Source organism: Salmo trutta, chromosome 28 (genome assembly GCF_901001165.1).
Source record: "Salmo trutta chromosome 28, fSalTru1.1, whole genome shotgun sequence".
In the NCBI taxonomy this organism is placed as follows: Eukaryota; Metazoa; Chordata; class Actinopteri; order Salmoniformes; family Salmonidae; genus Salmo; species Salmo trutta.
In genome coordinates this window covers 11,232,532-11,256,365 of record NC_042984.1, presented here as the reverse complement: position 1 = coordinate 11,256,365, position 23,834 = coordinate 11,232,532, and the positions used below count along the sequence as shown (strand labels likewise).

Here is a 23,834-nt window from a genome sequence, read left to right as displayed (position 1 = left end):
GTGCGCGCATGCATGTCTTTGTGTGTGTATCCTGAACGATTAGCGAACTAGAACATAATGTTCTGAAGGTTTACCCCATGCCTCGTCTTGACGAAGACTTCCTTTTCATACTTTCTCTGCACTTCAAAGTGTTTCAAGCCTGTTCCGTTTCCTAAGCCCAAACAGCTAACTACAGTGTAACAGTCACAGTGATTACACTATGTCATTTTCCTGGTCAAAGAGTTAATAATGGGATGCATATGTTGGTGGAGCAGTGTACTAAAGACATTTCAAGAACGAGAGAGACTAAACTGACTTTTCTGACCAGAATCCCATTGCCAGCCTGACCAGCCCAAATCTAAAAACCCAATCTTCCCTAACGTTAACCAAAACCCTTTCCATAACCTCATTTTAACCAACTAAGAAATGAAATATCGGTTTGCACATCAGCCACCACCCTTTGTTTATCTCATTAGAACATCCATTATCCAAGAACATATGACATGCGTACAACATCCTGTGTGTTGATGCTGCCATCTAGTGAGACAATGTCTAACTGCAACAGGCTTCTCCTTGTCCTGTAACATGTAAAACACATACCTACAGTAATAATAGACATTTTGAACTAATTCTAAATACAAGTCTATTAAAACAATGGTTAGATCCTTAAAACTATATAAAGTATAATAGAACTATCTCGAAACGGTTTATCCCTGAGAGAATGAAACTAATCCGAGTTAGAATTCACAGTTGATTGTTATCAGTTTCTTAGAGACTCAGTAACGGATGAGACATCTCATTGGCACAGGTAGAATGGGCTTTTCATATGTTAATAAAGAATTAGCGTTTGGATGCGACCATAAATATAGACAGACACATGGTTTTTGAAAGTTCAACATTTATGGAAAGCACTTTTCTTGGAGCATATAGTTTATCCTCGCACACATTTTTGGCAAGTACATGATGTACATCACTGATTCTCTAAAAATAACAGTAGTATGGTTTATCCATCCACACGCATGAGGATACAGCAGTGCACATTCCAAGTTATTGTGGATAAAATACCTTATGATAAATCTACTCATGCTGTTGATTAGTTAACATTGTCCTGGGTCCTGATTCTCAACATGTGTCCTAGTGTGCCCTTGTACACACACTAGCTAATGCATCCAACAATCCAACGCTTTTAAATTCATGGGTGGGCATTAAATTCATGGGTGGGCATGTGGAGAATAGAGTGAAAAATCAGAGTGGGGGTTAGGGTTGTGTTGTATCAAACACACTAACAAAAGGCTTCACAGTACAATTCAAACGTTGTCTGTCTGTGACTGTCTATTCACAGGCTCCACAATGGAGGCTGCTGTCTGAGCAGCACAGCAGACACGTACAGTACAGTGAACTGACTGTGGTTCATTTAATCCAGCCATCTGTAATCACACTAAGGCTGCTGTCACAACCTGTCATCCCACACCTACAATCATTCAATCAGCCCGAGTCACTCTCCATCGCCCCCGTGTGTGTCTTCTGAGTCACTCTCCATCGCCCCCCTCCGTGTGTCTTCTGAGTCACTCTCCATCGCCCCCGTGTGTCTTCTCGTCCGAGTTTCGTCTCTAACCCGTTCATTTCCTCATTAATATATTCATTCATCCATCCATCTATCCTGGTCCCCTCTCACTTTCTGTCAGTCCAATTGGCCTGATCTAAACAGGCTTTTCCCTTCTCCACCCAATCCCTCCTTTCTTCTGCTGTGGCGGAGGGTGGGAAGAGGGGGATGAGGTGACCGAGGATGTGGAGGAGGAGGGAGGGAGGGATTGTCGAGAGAGAAGCTCCTTGAAGACAGAGTTCATCTGGCGGCAGACCTCCTATGAAATGAATAGAGGCAGGAGGGGGACAATGATGAATGGAAGAGTAGAGGGAATGAGGGAAGAGGGGACAACAATGAAGGGAAGAGAAGAGGGAATGAGGGAGGGGACAATGAAGGGAAGCGAAGATGGAGAAGGGGACAATGATGAAGAGAAGAGGACAGAGATGTTTTTCTTGAGTTGACTCCCTCTAGCGTGGCAGTTTACATCTCATTAGTGTACGCTTAGTGAGTTCAATAGTGAGAACAGTAATTGCTACAGCTCCTGCTGGTAAATTAGAGAAATGATTTAAATATGAGCTTAATGAAAAACATGTCAGACCTCGTCAACCTGAACTGTTATGTCTTCACTGGACGACTGGTCCTGGGCTCTGTGAAAAAACAGAGATTTCAGGTAAAACGCTTTGGTTTATTTAGATCACTACAACTTATGACAATGAAGGCTAAAAAACTACTAGCATAACAAGTCAATATACCCTGTGAATAGCAGAGTAGATGTTACTATCTAAGTTACAGTACGGGTTAAAGACTCGGTGGTACATGTTACTTCAGTAATAGGTGAAGTGTCATTATTACAGTGTAATTACACTAAGTAGTATTGTAGTTTACTGTAATAACACACAACTGGTGGTCATTTCAGTCTGTTATTACAGAGGTGAAACAAATGCTTGTAACCATGCTTGTTAGAAATGGGCAGGTTTTCCACTAAATGCACCAATTTAGTGTTTTGTTTCTTCTCATCCGATTCAGTAACAACTGTCACAAGGTTGTAATCTCTCCTGGCCAGATCTAATCTGGGTGTCCGAGATTAGAAAGGTTGGAGGCTCAATAGGTTCTAATTACCTACCTGTGAATGCACACTCTTCAAAATGACTGTATGTTGCCTATTATGACAACCTGAACCTCCTTACCATCCAAGTGGGAGGATAAACCCACCAGAACACCACAGAGTGCAATGAAATCACTAGGTGTTAAAATGAATGAAGTCAACTGTATAGTGAGGGTTACTCAAATGAAGTGTATAGTGAGGGTTACTCAAATGAAGTGTATAGTGAGGGTTACTCAAATGAAGTGTATAGTGAGGGGTACTTACTTGTAATGAATGTGTACGTACATAGTACGTTACCATATACTTACTTTCTACTCATTACCAAATGACAACAAACAAAAGATGGGCTTCTACTTTAGTTAACTTTATGCTTTACATTTCTTACAAAATACGGACTTTTATTGTTGGATTAATAATTTGATTAATTAGAGTAAACAAAGATACGGGCCTACTCAATAAATGAAATTTAATTTTATTGGTCACGTACACATATTTTGCTGATGTTATTTCGGGTGTAGTGAAATGCTCCTAGCTCCAACAGTGCAGTAACACATAACAATACATGCAAATCCAAAAATGTTAAGGAGTCAGGAGTATAAATATATATGTACTGTATATGATGGTGTGCATAGACATTATGGACAGTGTATGAATATAAAAAAGGTGTGTACAGCAGTAGTTAAGATAAAATAACCATTTTAATAGTGGTGACTTATCTGTATGGTAAGTAGCCTAGCTACAGTAGCTAGCTAATTCAGAGAGAACAGGATTGTCGTTTTCTCCCTTTTTAACATTTACAAGTAACAATGGAAATCGACAACGTGCATGTCTTGATTCTTTCTTGTGAGTATTTTCCCATCGTGGAGTCTGCGATCTTGTGGGAATCTGTGGTAGAGAAGTAACTCTAGATTGGTTATATCACATTATCAGGTGAACAAAGATTTTTGATGTCCATTGCTGAGCGTTGCAGGAATGCCCCATACAAACCGTCACAATAGATTTTTCAACTAACCTGCATTTGGAGATACTTTCTTCGTTGTCGATTTGGTGAAAAGAGTGTCTTAGAAATGCATTATTCCAGTTGCAGGTGGTTCTACAAAAAAACAGCGAAAACTCAGAAACATTAAATCCATGTTTTGTGCCATTCCAGGAGGTTCCTCGCCATCTTAGCTGCCGCACATCTAGGATTTCCCTGCATCTTTGTAGGAACTAGTCGTTTCTATGCGACGCGGCCATGTGTAGAAGTCACACGGTGCAACCAAAACAAAGATCTACACACATATGCAAGAGTCATATCTCACGCGATACAAAACATGGATTTATCTTTCTGAATTTATATTTTTTGTAGAACCACCTGCAACTGGAAACAGATATTTATTTCTAAGAAAACTTAGTTCACAGAATCAAGAATGAAGATAGTATCACCAAGAACAGGTTAGTTGAAGAAAAATAATCAATGGTGGTGGTTTGTATGGGGCTTCCCTGTAACGCCCAGTAATGGACACCAACATATTTGGGTTACAGAGCATTCGGGAAGTATTTAGACATCTTGACATTTTCCAACATTTGTTACAATACAGCTTTCTTCTAAAATTGATTAAATCGTTTTTCCCCCCCTCATCAATCTACAAACAATACCCCATAATGACAAAGCAAAAATGTTAACTTTTGCAGCGATTTCAGCCGAGTCTTCTTGGGTAGGACGCTACAAGCTTGGCACACCTGTATTTGGGGAGTTTCTCCCATTATTCTCTGCAGATCCTCTCAAGGTCTTTTCAGGTTGGATGGGGAGCATCGCTACACAGCTATTTTCATGTGTCTCCAGAGATGTTCAACGGGGTTCGAGTCCTGGCTCTAGCTGGGCCACTCAAGGACATTCAGAAACTTGTCCCGAAGCCACTCCTGCATTGTCTTGGCTGTGTGCTTAGGGTTGTTGTCCTGTTGGAAGGTGAACATTCGCCCCAGTCTGAGGTCCTGAGTGCTTGGAGCAGGTTTTCATCAAGGATCTCTCTGTACTTTGCTCCGTTTATCTTTCCCTCAGTCCTGACTAGTCTCCCAGTCTCTGCCGCTGATAAACATCCCCACAGCATGACGCTGCCACCACCATGCTTCACCGTAGGGATGGTGCCAGGTTTCCTCCAGACGTGACGCTTGGCATTCAAGCCAAAGAGTTCAACCCTGGTTACATCAGACCAGAGAATCTTGTATTGTATGGTCTGAGAGTCCTTTAGGTGCCTTTTGGCAAACTCCAAGCGGACTGTCATGTGCCTTTTACTGAGGAGTGGCTTCCGTCTGGCCACTCTACCATAAAGGCCTGATTGGTGGAGTGCTGCAGAGATGGTTGTCCTTCTGGAAGGTTCTCCAATCTCCACAGAGGAACTCTGGAGCTCTGTCAGAGTGACCATCGGGTTCTCGGTGAACTCCCTGACCAAGGCATCCCCTAATTGCTCAGTTTGGCCAGGCGGCCAGCTCTAGGAAGAGTCTTGGTGGTTCCAAAATTCTTCCATTTAAGAATGATGGAGGCCACTGTGTTCCTGAGGACCTTAAATGCTGCAGAAATGCTTGGGTACCCTTCCCCAGATATGTGCCTCGACACAATCCTGTCTCGGAGCTCTACGGACAATTCCTTCGACCTCATAGCTTGGTTTTAGCTCTGACATGCACTGTCAACTGTGGGACCTGATATAGACAGGTGTGTGCTTTTCCAAATCATGTCCAATCAATTGAATTTACCACAGGTGGACTCCAATCAAGTTGTAGAAACATCAAGGATGGATCAATGGAAACAGGATGCACCTGAGCTCAATTTCGAGTCTCATAAAAAAGGCTCTGAATACTTATGTAAATAACATATCCATTTAAATTTTTAATAAATTAACAAACATTTCTAAAAACCTGTTTTTGCTTTGTCATTATGGGGTAGTGTGTGTAGATTGATGGGGGGGAAATAATTATTTAATCAATTTTAAAATAAGGCTGCAAAGTAACATTTTGAAAAAGTCAAGGGGTCTGAATACTTTCCAAATGCACTGTATATCACATTAGCTGGCCTACAATCTGTAGCTAGTAGAGAGGAAGAATGTATGACAATTTAGCAAAGACACTGTACAATTAGCCTGCTAGCTAGCTAGCTATCATCACAGACCTTCCTCCAATATCTCTGCTGTCATCAGCACCATGTTTCTATCAATTAGGATTTAGGCCTATAGGTAGGCATGGCTACCTAGTTGTGTTATCCAGCTAGTATTATACTAATAATGGTGCTTGCTAACACTAATAAGCTAGCTAGTGTTTACATTGAAAAGCAGCTACTAATAGGTTGTTAATGTTAATATGCTGGGTGTGTCTCACGTAAAACCCTATCTTTGGGTACCGTACTGAGAACAAGGTTCAGGGAAGATAAGACCATTGAGCTCAGCTAACTAGCTAGCTAGCTAAAGTTATCTGTCAAGGCATGGAAAGTCTATTCTGTATGTTAACTAGCAAGCCAGCATATTTATTTTACCTTCATTTAACTAGGCAAGTCAGTTAAGAACAAATTCTTATTTTCAATGACGGCCTAGGAACAGTGGGTTAACCGCCTTGTTCAGGGGCAGAACGACAGATTTTTTACCTTGTCAGCTCGGGGATTCGATCTTGCAACCTTTCGGTTACTAGTCCAACGCTCTAACCACTAGGCTACCTGCCACCCGAGTTGGTAGGCCTACCAAAAATGGCTGCTAATGTTTGCCAGCTTGCTAGCCAACAATAGGCTAGCTTGCTAACTACCTATGCTAAATTGTCCAGCACACAATTTCTGTATCCAAAAAGCAAAACCAATTGCATTGAAAACCTACCTTATCTCTCCTCTGTGGACATTTTTGTCTCCTCCACAACACTGTTTCTTTTGCGGCAATCATCTTATGTCTGGATTTTGCACATAACCTTCTACTTGATCCGGGTTCTTTGCGCACTGTCAGTATGAGTTTGAGGTCGTTATTTCGAGCACGTTGTGGAGATCTTGATGTGATGCCTTAATTCCTAGAATAAATAAATAAGTGCCCCAATGCATCCCATCCAAAAGTGAGAATATTCTTCAACCGTAAAAAACCCTTGCTAGGTTACATGATGAAATAAGAGGTTGACCATTTTAAGTGAATTTATAAACCATTATTCAACCAAGAACGCTCACAATTTGGCAATCACTGAATGACCATCTCACAATTTTTGCCTTAACTATTTATTCATGTGTTAAAGATGTTTGATTGACGCTTAATAAATTCATTCACCCATTGTCAAGCCCTGTCGTCCTTAGCTACTGTTGCTATCCAGGTCAAATGCACAGATAAATGTTTTAACAATTTAAACACATTTTGGATGTAAACCCCTTGTTTCTGCCATAACGCTGATAAGCTTCCATGCATTTCAAACAAAAGCTGGACCTGGGCATCGGACTCCAGAGCCCTTTACAGCAAAGTGGTTTGTTTTCAATTGGCTACCACTTATAACATGGTTAAACACAGGCTGAAAAATGGTGCGTTGGGATGCTAGCGGAAACTTTAACATTTGTAACAAGCATGGTAACAAGAATTCGTTGTTACAATTACCACCAGTTGCATGTTGTTAGTACAGGGTACTATGAATTATTACGATAAATGACAATACTTGTTACAGTGTAATTACTTATTTAATAAGGACCATTTAAAATGAAGTGTTACCGAAGTATCTTTGATGGTACTTACTCTTTGCTTATGTATCCAGGGGAGAGGGGCCATCCCTGTGGGGTTATGGGGAACTGTGAGGTGATCTTTCCTCCAGGGGTCACAGTGCCCCCTACTGGGGACTGTCTTGAACTGCAGCTGCTGTTGGCTCGAGATCGCTCCCCCTTTGACTCAGACTCTGGATCAAGAGTTATTACATTTATTTCACTGGGACAATGCACATCAATCAACATTTCTGTAAATGTGTCAGATTTAGCCAGCTGGATAGTTTCCATCCATAGTTGAGAAATGTTTCTCATAAAGCATAGATGGGACAAACAATATCTCAGAGTCAAATTATTGATTCTCAAAACACACAACGATGAAGATAGCAGCTGGCCCCCTTTACCTTCTTTAGTGTGGTGTTCTGAATCCCCTTCTCCCTCCTCACTGCAAAATAAACACAGACCATCACCATCGTGTGTGTGTGTCTAGGTCGCTGTCCATTTGTCCGTGTGTTGTCTCTCACCAGTCGTCTTGCTGCAGCGTCATGCATTTCTCATACACTGGTCCCTGTAGCTCGGCCAGGCTGGGGAAGATGCTCTCGTGCTGTAAGATGATGCTCTTCACCAGGGAGTTGATCTGAGGCTGCAAGGTAACGACATCATCATCCTGCGCCCCTCGTAGCAGACTGGGGCCGAAGCACACAGCCAGGTTATAGGGCTGCATCATGTTCTCATCGCTGTACTGAGACACACTGGGGGGGAGAGAATAAAAACAAAATAATCAGAGCTGAAATTTGACAGTTTAAGTTCATACCGAAGAACTCAGACACGGCCTGGTCAAAAGTAGTGCACTATATCGGGAACAGGGTGCTATTTGGGACGTAACCTAACTTTGTTTAAGGAAGAAAAACATCTGGTTCTCTCTGAGGTTCCTTGACTTCCTCTTCTCTGAACAGACAGCTTTCTGGTAAGTTTATAGTTACTTCCCCTTGAAAATGACATGGACAAAGCACTAGACTTGGACATACCGTGCAGTAGCCTGGTTCCTCTCTAGGTTTCTTCCTAGGTTTTGGCCTTTCTAGGGAGTTTTTCCTAGCCACCCCCTCATAGCCTGGTTCCTCTCTAGGTTTCTTCCTAGGTTTTGGCCTTTCTAGGGAGTTTTTCCTAGCCACCGTGCTTCTACACCTGCATTGCTTGCCGTTTGGGGTTTTAGGCTGGGTTTCTGTACAGCACTTTGAGATATCAGCTGATGTAAGAAGGGCTATATAAATACATTTGATTTGATATTTGTGCCCGAAACCAACGTGTTTGAGCAGGGATACTCACTGATGGAGGAATGCAAAGAGGTATCTCATGACGGTGCTGACAGGTGCTGGATAGGAGGAGATGACTGATTTGAGTTTAGCTGCTCTCTCCGTCTCGTTGTCAATCTCTGGAAGGTTTACAACAAAGAAAGATATGAACAGAAAAAGCATATGAAAACCTACACAATAAACACATACACATGCACAGACTTACGTGCGTACTCCAGGAGCTGAGCGGTGCTGTCCTGAGGAAAGAGAGGGTTCTCCAGGGTTCTAAAGTAGAGTTTCAGTACTCCTGCTACCGAGTCCAAGTCACACCTGCTGTCTGCCACAGGGTCCTCTCCTACAGGGAACGCCCAGGGCACACTGCCCACCATTATTAATGATCAACACTACAGCACAGGACTATGGCTTCACTAGATAGATACCAGACCTGGGTTCAAATAGTACTTGATTTGTTTTCTTTCAAATACTTTGCGTGTTCAATTGAGCCTGCCTGGGTTTGCATTTTTGGGACTATAACATTGGTTCCATTGTGCCAGGCCAGCTAAATAAAAAGAACGTTTATTCATCCCATACACAGGATACAGCAGGTATAAACGGTGCAGAGAAACGCTTACTTGCAAGTTCTCCTCAACAGTTCAGTATTAATATCAATAATAATCAAACGTCAAATCAAAAATATAAGTCAGTAAAAAAAATATATGCATAGTAATAACTGGTTGTGATAGAATATGTACACAATATGATATAATAAAGTATTTGAAAGAGAAGAGCGACTTGTTGAACCCAGGTCTGCACTAGATGAAGCTAGAGCAGCAGACAGGAGACAGGAGACAGCAGACAGCAGGCAGGAGACAGCAGGCAGGAGACAGCAGGCAGGAGACAGCAGGCAGGAGACAGCAGGCAGGAGACAGGGACAGCAGGCAGGAGACAGCAGGCAGGAGACAGCAGGCAGGAGACAGCAGGCAGGAGATAAAAACAGGAAACAGGAGACAGGGACAGCAGACAGGAGACAGCAGACAGGGATAGCAGGCAGGGACAGCAGACAGGGACAACAGGCAGGAGACAGGGACAACAGGCAGGAGACAGGGACAACAGACCAGGACAGCAGTCTGGACAGCACACCGGGACAGCAGACAAGAGACAGGGACAGCAGACCGGAGACAGTGACAGAAGACAGGGACAGTAGATAAAGACAGAAGACAGGGACAGTAGATAAAAATAGGAGACAGGGAGAGCAGACAGGGACAGCAGACAGGAGATGGGGACAGCAGACCAGGACAGAAGACAGGATACAGGGACAGCAGACAGGAGAAGCAGACAGGAGATACGGACAAGAGATAGCAGACAGGAGACAGGGACAGCAGACGGAAACAGCAGACTGGGACAGCAGACAGGAGACAGGGCCAGCAGACAGGGCCTGCAGACAGGAGACAGTAGACAGGAGACAGCAGACAGACAGCAGACAGGAGATACGGACAGCAGACGGAAACAGCAGACAGGAGACAGCAGACAGGAGATACGGACAGGAGACAGGAGACAGCAGACAGGAGACAGGAGATACGGACAGCAGACAGGAGACAGCAGACAGGGCCAGCAGACAGCAGACAGGAGACACGGACAGCAGACAGGAGACAGCAGACAGGAGACAGCAGACAGGAGACCGGGACAGGAGACAGGGCCAGCAGACAGGAGACAGCAGACAGGAGATACGGACAGGAGACAGCAGACAGGGACACCAGACAGCAGACAGGAGACCGGGACAGGAGACTGGGACAGGAGACAGCAGACAGGAGACAGCAGACAGGAGACAGGAAATACGGACAGGAAATACAGACAGGAGATAGCAGACAGGAGACCGGGACAGCAGACAGGAGACCGGGACAGCCGACAGGAGACCGGGACAGCAGACAGGAGACCGGGACAGCAGACAGGAGACCGGGACAGCAGACAGGAGACAGCAGACAGGAGACAGCAGACAGGAGACAGCAGACAGGAGACAGCAGACAGGAGACAGCAGACAGGAGACAGCAGACAGGAGACAGCAGACAGGGACAGCAGACAGGGACAGCAGACAGACGACAGGGACAGCAGACAGGGACAGCAGACAGGAGACCGGGACAGCAGACAGGAGATACGGACAGGAAATACGGACAGGAAATACAGACAGCAGACAGGGACAGCAGACAGGGACAGCAGACAGCAGACATCAGACAGCAGACATCAGACAGCAGACATCAGACAGCAGACATCAGACATCAGACAGGGACAGCAGACAGGGACAGCAGACAGGGACAGCAGACAGGGACAGCAGACAGGAGACAGGAGACAGCAGACAGGAGACAGCAGACAGGAGACAGCAGACAGGAGACAGCAGACAGGAGACAGCAGACAGGAGACAGCAGACAGGAGACAGCAGACAGGCCTACCTCGCTCAAAGGCATCTCTCAGACTGTTGACCTTCCCCTGAGACCCTGGTACTCTGAAGATACCCTCATGGTGGAGACCTACAGTATGGGATGGATTGACAGACAGACAGACATGAAGACATTGTAATGTACAGTGCAACAGCAGAGCATCTTGTTCCAGGTGCATGTTCTGGCAGGAACATGTTCCACACAATATCAGGATGGATATGTACCAAGCTAAGATGATAAGGTATGTTCTGCTGGGCTGTTTCAATGGCTCACCGTTAAGGTTGATGAAGCGAATGCAGCTTTCCACCACTACAGGTATCTCCTGTCCTGATGCCTGTATGAAGGAGAGCATGTCTCCGGTGAAGAGTTTGTGGGTGTACTGGACGCTGGGCTGACTCTTGCTCCTCACACGCAATAACTTCCTGGAGGGGGTGGAGACACCTCTAGTCAGCTGAGTATAGCAGAGTGCACTAAACTGTTATGTCACTCTTATGAGCCAGTTATAAAGGCCTTACAGAGGAATGTATAACTCTACCTGGTCTGATGACCATTGGTTGGTTCAGCTAGGAAGGGAAGAAAAAGCAATGATTAAGATAATAACAGCTAGATTTGAGATTTGAAATAACAACAATGACAGTTGGGTTGTAATCGAGCCTGCCTCTGTGTGAACGAGTGGAATCATGAACAGTGGTTTGTTCGTTATGTTCGCCTGCCCCGCCTGCCTCCCCTGCCCCTCCTGCCCCCCCTCTCCAACGGCCATCTCCACCCTCTCGGTGCACAGGCTGAGGGCCTGAGACGTGACACGGACTAGCCCAGCTCCGAGTCGGCTCCGGACTCAACTAGTCTACTAGACACGCTGCTGACAGTGTGTTTGCAAAAGGCAATTTTAAAACATCCCACGACGCCTGCCGCGTCTACAGACATCACCCAAACAAACAAACAAACAAACGACTCGGAGAATGACTGCACAGCTACCCCCTTCCAGACCTTACTAAAACCCCACGCCTGGGTACTGCCCTGATGGGGCTCTAAGTCATGTTGAACAGTTGTGTTTATTACAGAAGTAGTTAATATGCTGTACCTTTCTCAACCGCCACTTTAAGCAGATCATGTTTGGCCTGTAGTTTAGATACCAGAGAGCTTTTACAGAGATACTCCTTCACATTCTGAGGGAAGATATAAAACACAACTCTTCATGATGATGAAAATGTTCATCATCATCATCATCATCATCATCTACTTGCATTTCATTCTCATCATTAATATAACCATCACCACAATCGTTACCATAACCACCACTATTACAGTGAACTACTGTTGGCCTGCGTAGATCAGTGTAATAATGACTCACAGCACAGTAGAGTGCCTCAGTCTCCTGCAGGTTGGCTCTCCGTCTGGCCAGACTGGGTCTGCTACTGCTGCTGGCCAGGCTCTCACTGCTTCCCCCCTGACCTTGGCTCTGAGATGGGAACTGGAGATGGACCTGGGGGCCCTGGGTCTGGTTGCTGGAGGGTGGAGGATCCAGGTCATCATCACTGATAGCTTCTAGCAGGGCCGAGCGGGCCGCCTGGAGCTTCTTACCTGCCTGGGTGGATGGAGTGTCAACATAATCTAATCCATTTTGTTCCAATATAAAATGACTGTTGATGAAAAAAGGCTTTAGAAATGTGATTGATTGATTGGACTGTACCTCCTCTGTTTCCTGAGTGAACCCGGTGAGCTTTGACTGCAGCTGTTGGAACCTGGTCTCCATCTCACACCTAATCTCCTGTTCTGCACTCACCTCACACACCTAACAGGGACAGGCACAGAGACAGGCACAGACACAGAGACAGGGACAGACACAGGGACAGGCACAGGGACAGAGACAGACACAGGGACAGACACAGAGACAGACAGGCACAGGGACAGAGACAGACACAGGGACAGACAGGCACAGACAGAGGGACAGGCACAGGGACAGAAACAGGGACAGGCACAGAGATAGACAGAGGGACAGAGGGACAGGCACAGAGAGAGGCACAGAGAGAGGGACAGAGAGGGACAGGGACAGGCACAGAGACAGGGACAGAGACAGACAGGACAGGGACAGAGAGAGGGACAGGCACAGAGAGACAGACAGAGGAACAGGCACAGGGACAGACAGAGGGACAGGGACAGACAGAGGGACAGGCACAGGGACAGAGAGAGGGACAGGGACAGGCGAGAATCAGGTGATATCAGACAGGTAGGAGCAAAGACACATGACATCCAGATACACAACCCACACATTCTTAAACATAGTTACAGAAAATAAAAGCACACGCACACAGACACTCCCCACCCCACCCACTCTACCTGGTCACCCTCGTGTGGCTGGTAGTGGAAGCGGAGGGGTAGACAGAAGGTGTTGGTGTGAGTCTGTAGCAGGTTGTCTCTGTCCTGAATCTGGTCCAGTCCAGACACAGCAGTGTGGAGCTGCTGCAGCCCTCCACTCAGGTTCTGCTGGGCCCGGGAGCGGCTGGACAGGTAGGAGCGTAGCACACGGGATAGAGAAAGGTGGTAGCCAATGTCTGAACACTGAGGGAGAGATGGGACTGTTGCAGGTGTTGTACTGTATTGATTCGGTTCCAACACTGTTATGTGTACACTGTAAAGGGGTTGCCGGCGACAGGTAGCCTCGAGTGTTGGGCCAGTAACCGAAAGGTTGCTGGTTTGAATCCCCGAGCAGTCTAGGTGAAACATTTGTCAATGTGCCCTTGAGCAAGGCACTTAACCCTAATTGCTCCTGTAAGTCGCTCTGGATCAGAGCATCTGCTTAATGACTATGTCAAATGTAATGTTGCCATGAATTTGACAATAATTTACAGGCAGCTCAGTGGCAAGTAAAAGGCTGTATTTCATATTACGGTAGACCTACTGTAATATACAGTATCAAAGCAAGTACTGTCTAATAATCACACAGTACAATGCTGTAAAATGTACTGTATTATACTGTAAAAAAAAAGGAAATGCTTCCATAACCGGAATGAAGAGAGTGAAAAACAGCTTCTATCTCAAGGCCATCAGACTGTTAAACAGCCATCACTAGCACAGAGGCTGCTGCCTCTAGGCATAGACTAGAAATCACTGGCCACTTTAATAATGGAACATTAGTCACTTTAATAATGTTTACATATCTGGCATTAGTCATCTTATATGTATATACTGTATTCTATACTATTCTACTGTATCTTAGTCCGTTCCACTCTGACATTGATCGTATGTATATGTATATAGTCTTAATTAATACCTACTTAGATTTGTGTGTATTGGGTATATGTTGTGTAATTGTTAGATATTACTTGTTAGATTTACTGCACTGTCGGAGCTAGAAGCACAAGCATTTTTCTACACCTGCAATAACATCTGCTAATCACGCGTATGTGACCAATAAAATTTGATTAGATTTGGATGAATGAATAACATTTATTTTTGGGGAGGGGTTTGTATTTCACAGTATTTTACTGTAATTACAAGGGATTGGTGCAAGCAGGTTGGCTGCTAGGTGACATGTTAACACATTACAGCATATTAATGAATATTTGGTGTTTTATATCACTTTAACTTCTAGAGGGCTTAACAAAGGCTTCAGCACAGGCAGCGACAACAGGGCAAAACAGACCAAAAGAGCATGGTAAAATGCTCAACCATTAGGTTTAAGACTTGTTGCCATTCCAATCTGCCCCCTATACATTTTAAATTTATGGGGCTCTATAACCACATAGGACTTAAATTGGTACAGCATTCTGACTCAGGGAGTCAGAATTGGCACTACAAAGATACAGTAAGTACGGTACTGTATTCTATAAGGTGGAATTACAGTACCATTCTAAATACAGCAATTCTTTCCCCGACCACAACCTTTTCCCACAATGCACCAAAATGTACAGTATGCTGCAGTAAAATGTTACTGTATTTTACTGTTGATAATACTCAAAATTACTGTATAATTTACAGTTTTCCGTTACAGTGTATAGTTGTGAGTTCCCTGTAATTAAATGTTTGGCTTTAGTTTTAAGTGTCTTCCTTATACTACCAATGTTAAGTTCAGTTACACAGGTTAGGACAATAGACAATTTACACAGGGTAGTACTCTTGTCAGGGACGTGACCAAGAATCCAATGGTCACTCTAACAGAGCTCCAAAGTTCCTCTGTGAGATGGGAGAACCTTCCAGAAGGACATCCATCTCTGCAGCACTCCACCAATCAGGCCTTTATGGTAGAGTGGCCAGACGGAAGCCACTCCTCAGTAAAAGGCACGACAGCCCGTTGGAGTTTGCCAAAAGACACCTAAAGACTCTTGACCATGAGAAACAAGATTCTCTGGTCTGATGAAACCAAGTTTGAACTCTTTGACCTGAATGCCAAGCGTCACATCTTGAAGAAACCTGGCACCATCCCTACGGTGAAGCATGGTGGTGGCCGCATCTTGCAGTGGGGATGTTTTTCAGCGGCAGGGACTAGGAGACTAGTCAGGATCGATGTAAAGATGAACGGAGCAAAGTACAGAGAGTTCCTTGATCCCTGCTCCAGAGCGCTCAGGACCTCAGACTGGGGCGAAGGTTCACCTTCCAACAGGACAACGACCATAAGCACACAGCAAAGACAATGCAGGATTGGCTTCAGGACAAGTCTCTAAATGTACTTGAGAACTTTCTCTGAATAAAGAACCAACCTTTTGCAGATATCTGGGACTTTGCCTAATTATTATTAACCCTAACTTTACAACCTAGGGGGAATTGGTCAAAGCTATAGTGATTGTTAACATCATTGGGATTGAAAATTCTCGTGACAGTGGCCCAGCCAGAGCCCGGACTTGAACCCGATCGAACATCTCTGGAGAGACATGAAAATATATGTGCAGCAACGCTCCCCATCCAACCTGACAGAGCTTGAGAGGATCTGCAGAGAAGAATGGGAGGAACTCCCCAAATACAGGTGTGCCAAGCTTGTAGTGTCATACTCAAGAAGACTCAAGGCTGTAATCACTGCCAAAGGTGCTTCAACAAAGTACTGAGTAAAGGGTCTGAATACTTACATAAATGTGATATTTCAGTTTTTTTATACATTTTTGTAAAATTTCTAAAAACATGTGTTTGCTTTGTCATCATGTGGTATTGTGTGTAGATTGATGAGGAAAAAATCAAATTGAATACATTTTAGAATAAGGCTGTAATGTAACAAAATGTGGAAAAAGGTCAAGGGGTCTGAATACTTTCCACATTTACTGTGTATATAAAGTGTAATATTGGGATGTAAACTCTAAATGTAATACATTTCAACTCTATATCTGACATGGTACAGGGGTCTTCTTTCTTTAAACCCATAACCATGTGTGTGAGGTGTATACTTTTGTTTAAGAAACACTCTGTGAACATGATTTAGCCCACTGCAGTAAAAGGTTATTAAGACAATAGACAATGGTGACTGTCAGTGGCTGTGAAGCAGCACTTACGTCCATGAGTGAGGAGATGTCCTGGAGATAGTACTTGTTCATGGAAGCGTTGGCTGCAGCCAGATTGAGAAGGTAGTCATTACGAGCCTTAGTGCACTTCAGCTGAATCTCCTGCACTTTACACTGTCTCTGTAAACACATGGGAATGAGGTAGGACACATACAGTAAACACATGTACACATAAACACACACATCTCCATACTTGAACTCATTTAGACTAGAAAAAGGGATGCGAGGAGTGTTTTTCAGAGAAGAAGAGTTTACTTTCTCAATCTTTTTAGAAGCTCCTTGCTTCTGTTTCTCTGCTTCCTTCAGCTTTCCCTCTGCAGACTCATACTCTGAGTGGTACTGGTAGTAGGTCCGCCACGCCTTTAGAGACACACACACACACACACACACACACACACACACAGAGAACATCCATCAACACGCCACATCACGCAAATACCAAGACGACTATTTTACATCCCACCATATCCTTTTTTCTTTTTTTTATATATGCCATATTTTGTTTTCTAGAATGGTGTCTGTTTCCTGAACTTGTCAAAAATTTCGGACTTACTGTCTGTAGCTCTGTGTTGACCTTCAACAGCCCATCCTGTAACTGGCTACAGACATCTTTAGTCTGGAAATACAGAAACCAACCAATAAGTTAGATAGATATAATAGAGACAGAACAGCGACAACAGATATAGAATAGAAACAGGGACAGAATAGAGACAGAGATAGAATAGCGACAAGAGACAAATAGAATAGAGACTGAGATAGAGACAGAGATAGAATAGAGACAAAAATATAATAGAGAGAGAGAATAGCAACAGAATCAAGACAGATATTGAAAAGAGAGATAGAAAAGAGGCAATATATACAGAATAGAGCCAGAATAGAGAAAATAGAGACAGAGTTGAGACAATAGATATAGAATAGAGACAGAAATAGAATAGAGACCATAGAGACAGGGATATAATAGATACAGAATAGAGACATATACAGAACAGAGAGAGATATGGAATAGAGACAGCTATAGAATAGAGACAGAGAGATATAATAGACAGAATAAAGACAGAGACAGAATAGAGACATTATTATAATAGAGACAATAGCGACATAGACAGGAATAGAATAGAGACAGAATTGAGACAATACATATAGAATAGAGACAGAAAAGAGAGAAATATAATAGACAGATAGAATAGAGACATGAATAGAATAAAGACAATATATACTAGAGACAGAGATAGAATAGATACAGAATAGAGACAGATACGGAATAGAGACAGGGATATAATAGAGACAATACAGACAGAATTGAGACAATAGATATAGAATAGACAGAAAAGAGACAGAGATATAATAGAGACAGAAATATAATAGAGACAGAGACAACTATATAATAGAGACCGAGATAGAAGAGACATATATATAAAAGCGGCAATAGAGATATAGAAATAGAGATATAGAATAGAGACAACAGAGACAGATATAGAATAGAGACATATAGAATAGAGACAGACAGAGATAGAATAGAGAGATATATATAATAGACAGAATTGAGAAAGAGAGAACAGAGATCAAATAGAGACAAAATAGAGGCAATAGATACAGAATAGAGACAGATGTAGAATATAGACAGCGATAGCGACAGAAGAGACAATAGAGAGAGAGAAATAGAGACAATAGAGACAGAAAGAATAGAGACAAAGAATAGAGACAATAAAGGCAGACAGAATAGAGAGAGATAGAAGAGAGAGACAGATAGAATAGAGACCGAGAGAATAGAGACATAATAGAGATAGAGAAATAGAATAGAGACAGATATAGAATATAGACAATAGAGACATAGATAGAGACAGAATAGAGACAATAGATATAGAATAGACAATAGAGACAGAGATATAGAGACAGAAATATAGAGACAGATAGAGAAATAGAATAGAGACAGATATAGAATATAGACAATAGAGACATAGATAGAGACAGAATAGAGACAGAATTGAGACAATAGATATAGAATAGACAATAGAGACAGAGATATAGAGACAGAAATATAATAGAGACAACTATATAATAAAGACAGAAGAGACATATATATAAAAGCGACAATAGAGATATAGAAATAGAGATATAGAATAGAGACAACAGAGACAGATATAGAATAGAGACAGACAGAGATAGAATAGATATATATATAATAGAGACAGAATTGAGAAAGAGAGAACAGAGATCAAATAGAGACAAAATAGAGGCAATAGATAAAGACAGAATAGAGACAGATGTAGAATATAGACAGCGATAGCGACAGAAGAGACAATAGAGATAGAGAGAAATATAGAGACAATAAAGACAAAGAATAGAGACAAAGAATAGAGACAATAAAGACAGGCAGAATAGAGAGAGATAGAAGAGACAGAGACAGATAGAATAGAGACCGAGAGAATAGAGACATAATATAGAGAAATAGAATAGAGACAGATATAGAATATAGACAATAGAGACATAGATATAATAGAGACAGAATAAAGACAATAGATATAGAATAGAGACAGATATAGAATAGAAAATAGAGACATAATAGAGACAGGGTAAAGACAGAATTGAGACAATAGATATAGAATAGAGACAGAGACATATAGAATAGAGACAGGCAGAGATAGAATAGAGACAGAATTGAGAAAGAGATAGAAAAGAGATCAAATAAAGTCAGAATAGAGGCAATATATATATATATATATATATATAGAATAGAGACAATAGAAACAGACATAGAATAGAGACAATAGAGACAGAGAGAATAGAGACAATAAAGACAGTCAGAGATAGAATACAGAGACAGAATAGAGACAAAATAGAGACAGGCAGAGATAGAATAGAGACAGAGATATAATAGAGATAAGAGAAACAGAGAGAAGAGACAGACAGAATAGAGATAGAATAGAGAAGAGACAGAGATAGAATAGAGGCATAGAAGAATAGAGACATAGAAGAGACAGAAGAGACAGCAATAGAAGAGACAGAGATAAAATAGAGACAGAATAGAGACAGAATAGAGGCATAGATAGAAGAGACATACAGTTGAAGACGGAAGTTTACATACACTTAGGTTGGAGTCATTAAAACTAGTTTTTAAAACTCTCCACAAATTTCTTGTTAACAAACTATAGATTTGTCAAGTCAGTTAGGACATCTACTTTGTGCATGACACAAGTAATTTTTCCAAAAATTGTTTACAGACAGATGATTTCACTTATAATTCACTGTATCACAATTCCAGTGTGTCAGAAGTTTACATACACTAAGTTGACTGTGCCTTTAAACAGCTTGGAAAATTCCAGAAAATTATGTCATGGCATTAGAAGCTTCTGATAGGCCAATTGACATCATTTGAGTCAATTAGAGGTGTACCTGTGGATGTATTTCAAGGCCTACCTTCAAACTCAGTGCCTCTTTGCTTGACATCATGGGGAAAATCAAAAGAAATCAGCCAAGACCTCAGAAAACAAATTGTAGACCTCCACAAGTCTGGTTCATCCTTGGGAGCAATTTCCAAACGCCTGAAGGTACCACGTTCATATTTACAAACAATAGTACGCAAGTATAAACACCATGGGACCACGCAGCCATCATACCGCTCAGGAAGGTGATGCGTTGTCTCCTAGAGATGAATGTACTTGGTGCGAAAAGTGCAAATCAATCCCAGAACAACAGCAAAGGACCTTGTGAAGATGCTGGAGGAAACAGGTACAAAAGTATCTATATCCCCAGTAAAACGAGTCCTATAGCAACTTAACCTGAAAGGCCGCTCAGCAAGGAAGAAGCCACTGCTCCAAAACCGCCATAAAAAAGCCAGACTACGGTTTGCAACTGTACATGGGGACAAAGATCCTACTTTTTAGAGAAATGTCCTCTGGTCTGATGAAACAAAAATAGAACTGTTTGGCCATAACGGCCATCGTTATGTTTGGAGGAAAAAGGGGGAGGCTTGCAAGCCGAAGAACAACCTCCCAACCGTGAAGCATCATTGTTGTGTGGGTGCTTTGCTGCAGGAGGGACTGGTGCACTTCACAAAATAGATGGCATCATGAGGCAGGGAAATTATGTGGATATATTGAAGCAACATCTCAAGACATCAGTCAGGAAGTTAAAGCTTGGTCGCAAACGGGTCTTCCAAATGGACAATGACCCCCAAGCATACTTCCAAAGTTGTGACAAAATGGCTTAAGGACAACAAAGTCAAGGTATTGGAGTGTCCATCACAAAGCTCTGACCTCAATCCCATAGAAAATTTGTGTGCAGAACTGAAAAAAGTGTGTGCGAGCAAGGAGGCCTACAAACCTGACTCAGTTACACCAGCTCTGTCAGGAGGAATGGGCCAAAATTCACCCAACTTATTGTGGGAAACTTGTGGAAGGCTACCTGAAATGTTTGACCCAAGTTAAACAATTTAAAGGCAATGCTACCAAATACTAATTGAGTGTATGTAAACTTCTGACCCACTGGGAATGTGATGAAAGAAATAAAAGCTGAAATAAATCATTCTCTCTACTATTATTCTGACATTTCACATTCTTAAAATGAAGTGGTGATCCTAACTATCCTAAAACAGGGATTTTTTACAAGGATTAAATGTCAGGAATTGTGAAAAACTGAGTTTAAATGTATTTGGCTAAGGTGTATGTAAACTTCTGACTTCAACTGTAGATAGAAGAGAGAGATAGAATAGAGGTAGAGATAGAATATAGATAATAGAGACAGAGAATAGAGACATATAGAATAGAGACAATAGAGACAGAAGATACATACAGAATAGAGATAATAGAGACAGAGACAGAATAGAGAGAGATAGGATTCCCCAGGACTCCCTGGAAAACAGTTGCAAGTGTAACTGAGTGGACTATCCTGGCTAAATGAATCAAATGAAGATAGAGCAGTACCCTCTTGGCCAGGCGCTGTGTGATCTCCAGACAGTGTGTGAGGGGCTGGGTGAGGGTGGTGCTACAGCTGTCACTCACACCACTGTGGTCTTTGCTCTCCTGTCTGGTCTGAGCCAGCAGGACCAGCCAACACTGGGCCACAGACTGACCACTACCAGGCTCCTTCCTGAAAGATGGAGGCACAGGGAAGGGACATGTTTTAACCATAGAAATTAACCACTCTAGTTACTAGAACGGAAAATAATAGAATGGGAAATGTAAAAACACTTTTTTTTAGTTCAAGAATAGGCTTAATCTGTGTCTGGGAAACCAGCCCTATGTAATTGGTAGCATGCATGAGAGTAGATTCAGAGACACAAAGCCATCTCAACTCTAGCCTGGTCCCATATATGTTGTGCTGTCCTGCCAACTCAACAAGTAACAGAAATAGCACAAACATATCTGTGAGCAACTTACCTTTTGATTTTGGAGGTAAACCTCTCTGCCAATTTGTCCAGCGAGCGTGCGTACTCTCCTTCTATCTCACTGCGTCTACGCAGGTAGTCTGTCAGATCCTGAAGCTGCTGAGATTTCTGCTCCAGCTGCAGATCCAAAACCTTCAACTGGTCCACCAACTGACAACGCACCTCTGGGGGTGGGAGCACAGAGAGAGCGAGAGAGAGGAAAGAGGGGGGAGGAAGAAAGAGAGAAGGAAAGAGAGGGGGAGGGAGAGAAAGGGAAAGAAAATTTGGTAAGGAGAGAGATGTATACAGTTGCAGCCAAATATATTGGCAACCTTGCACTTTTCGTGAATCATTCACTATTTCTTCTAAAATAAGTTAAAATAACCTTGTTATTGAATTTTCAACATTGCAGAACACATTTTATAAGTAATTTAGAAAATAAAAGACAAATGCCATGGACAAAATAATTGCAACCCCAGAGCTAGTACTTGGTTGCATGGCCTTTGGCAGATAAACTCTTCGTGTAGCCATCAATGAGCTTGCTGCACCTTCACCTTTCTACTGGCAATTTTGGCACCTCTTCAGCAGCAAACCACTCTAATTATTCAATGTTTGAGAGGTGTCCTCCAACAACTGCTGTTTTCAGATCTTTTTTTGTTTGACCTGACGAAGATCCGTTTGCGATGGAAACGTTGTCAGTAAAGCGGTGAATTGGGCGCTTTAACAGTGCGCGCGCGGGCCTTCTTGTTTTCAGATCTTGCCATAGGTTTTGGATGTGGTTCAGATCTTGCCATAGGTTTTGGATGTGGTTCAGATCTTGACTCTTCGCTAGCCACTCCAGCATTTCTTCTTGGATCTACACTAAGCGTAAAAAACATGAGGAACACCTTACTAATATTGAGTTGCACCCATTTTGCCCTAAAAAAATGCCTGAAGGCAAACATGGCATGGACTCTACAAGGTGTTGAAAGTGTTCCACGGGGATGCTGGCCCATGTTGATTCCAATGCTTCCCACAGTTGTGTCAAGTTGGCTGGATATCCTTTGGGTGGTGGACCATTCTTGATAAACACAAGAAACTGTTGAGCGTGAAAACCCCAGCAGCATTGCAGTTCTTGACACACAAACCAGTGCGCCTGGCACCTATTACCATATCCCGTTCAAAGGCACTTAAATATTTTGTCTTTCCCATTCACTCTCTGAATGACACACATACACAATCCATGTCCCAATTGTATTAAGGTTTAAAAATCCTTCTTTAACCCGTCTTCTCTCCTTCATCTGCACTGATTGAAGTGGATTTTGGTTACCATGATGACATAATTCTGTGGTTGAAATTTCACCCTCAAAACAACAATTACTTTTTTTCAAATCTGATGTATTTTCCATGTAGATTCCACATTCACAATACGTTCACAATACGTTGAAACAACATTGATTCAACCAGTTTGTGCCCAGTGGGATGAGACTAATGAACATGCGTTGGTCTAGAACTGTGTTGTACGAACCAGCGGGTGGTGAGAAGGGGAACATGAAAGATGAGCTGTGCACAGTGGCGACCCGTCATTCAGGGCTTTTGAGCCACACAATATATATATATATATATATATATATATATATATATATATATATATATATATATTTTTTTTTTTATTTAACCTTTATTTAACCAGTCAAGTCAGTTTAAGAACAAATTCTTATTTACAATGGCGGCCTACCAAAAGGCCTCCTGTGGGGACCGGGGCTGAGATTACCATAGTTTCCGGACTATTAAGCGCACCTCAATATAAGCCACCCCCACTGAATAAAAAATATATATATATTTTGAACATAAATAAGCCGCACATGTCTATAAGCCGCAGGTGCCTACCGGTACATTGAAACAAATCAACTTTACATAGGCTTTA

At 42.6% G+C, this 23,834-nt stretch overlaps 1 protein-coding gene across 3 annotated transcripts in view; it reads right to left on the bottom strand.

The window, feature by feature from the left end:
• Positions 1 to 860: 860 nt before the first annotated feature.
• LOC115165469 (rho GTPase-activating protein 4) overlaps positions 861 to 23,834 on the bottom strand; it is a 41,440-nt gene continuing 18,466 nt past the window's right edge. For all 3 annotated transcript variants that reach the window (XM_029718604.1, XM_029718605.1, XM_029718606.1), the window contains exons 3-21: positions 21,942 to 22,113; positions 21,486 to 21,651; positions 17,117 to 17,179; positions 16,819 to 16,923; positions 16,555 to 16,683; positions 13,415 to 13,636; positions 12,768 to 12,869; positions 12,429 to 12,662; positions 12,159 to 12,243; positions 11,613 to 11,640; positions 11,351 to 11,499; positions 11,090 to 11,167; positions 8,872 to 9,000; positions 8,680 to 8,785; positions 7,878 to 8,105; positions 7,758 to 7,798; positions 7,391 to 7,547; positions 2,163 to 2,211; positions 861 to 1,841 (exon numbers count right to left, since the gene is read on the bottom strand). In XM_029718604.1, coding sequence (XP_029574464.1) covers positions 1,680 to 1,841; positions 2,163 to 2,211; positions 7,391 to 7,547; positions 7,758 to 7,798; positions 7,878 to 8,105; positions 8,680 to 8,785; positions 8,872 to 9,000; positions 11,090 to 11,167; positions 11,351 to 11,499; positions 11,613 to 11,640; positions 12,159 to 12,243; positions 12,429 to 12,662; positions 12,768 to 12,869; positions 13,415 to 13,636; positions 16,555 to 16,683; positions 16,819 to 16,923; positions 17,117 to 17,179; positions 21,486 to 21,651; positions 21,942 to 22,113 — 2,405 coding nt within the window. In that variant the 3' untranslated portion in view covers positions 861 to 1,679. The remainder of the gene's footprint in view (positions 1,842 to 2,162; positions 2,212 to 7,390; positions 7,548 to 7,757; positions 7,799 to 7,877; positions 8,106 to 8,679; positions 8,786 to 8,871; positions 9,001 to 11,089; positions 11,168 to 11,350; positions 11,500 to 11,612; positions 11,641 to 12,158; positions 12,244 to 12,428; positions 12,663 to 12,767; positions 12,870 to 13,414; positions 13,637 to 16,554; positions 16,684 to 16,818; positions 16,924 to 17,116; positions 17,180 to 21,485; positions 21,652 to 21,941; positions 22,114 to 23,834) is intronic.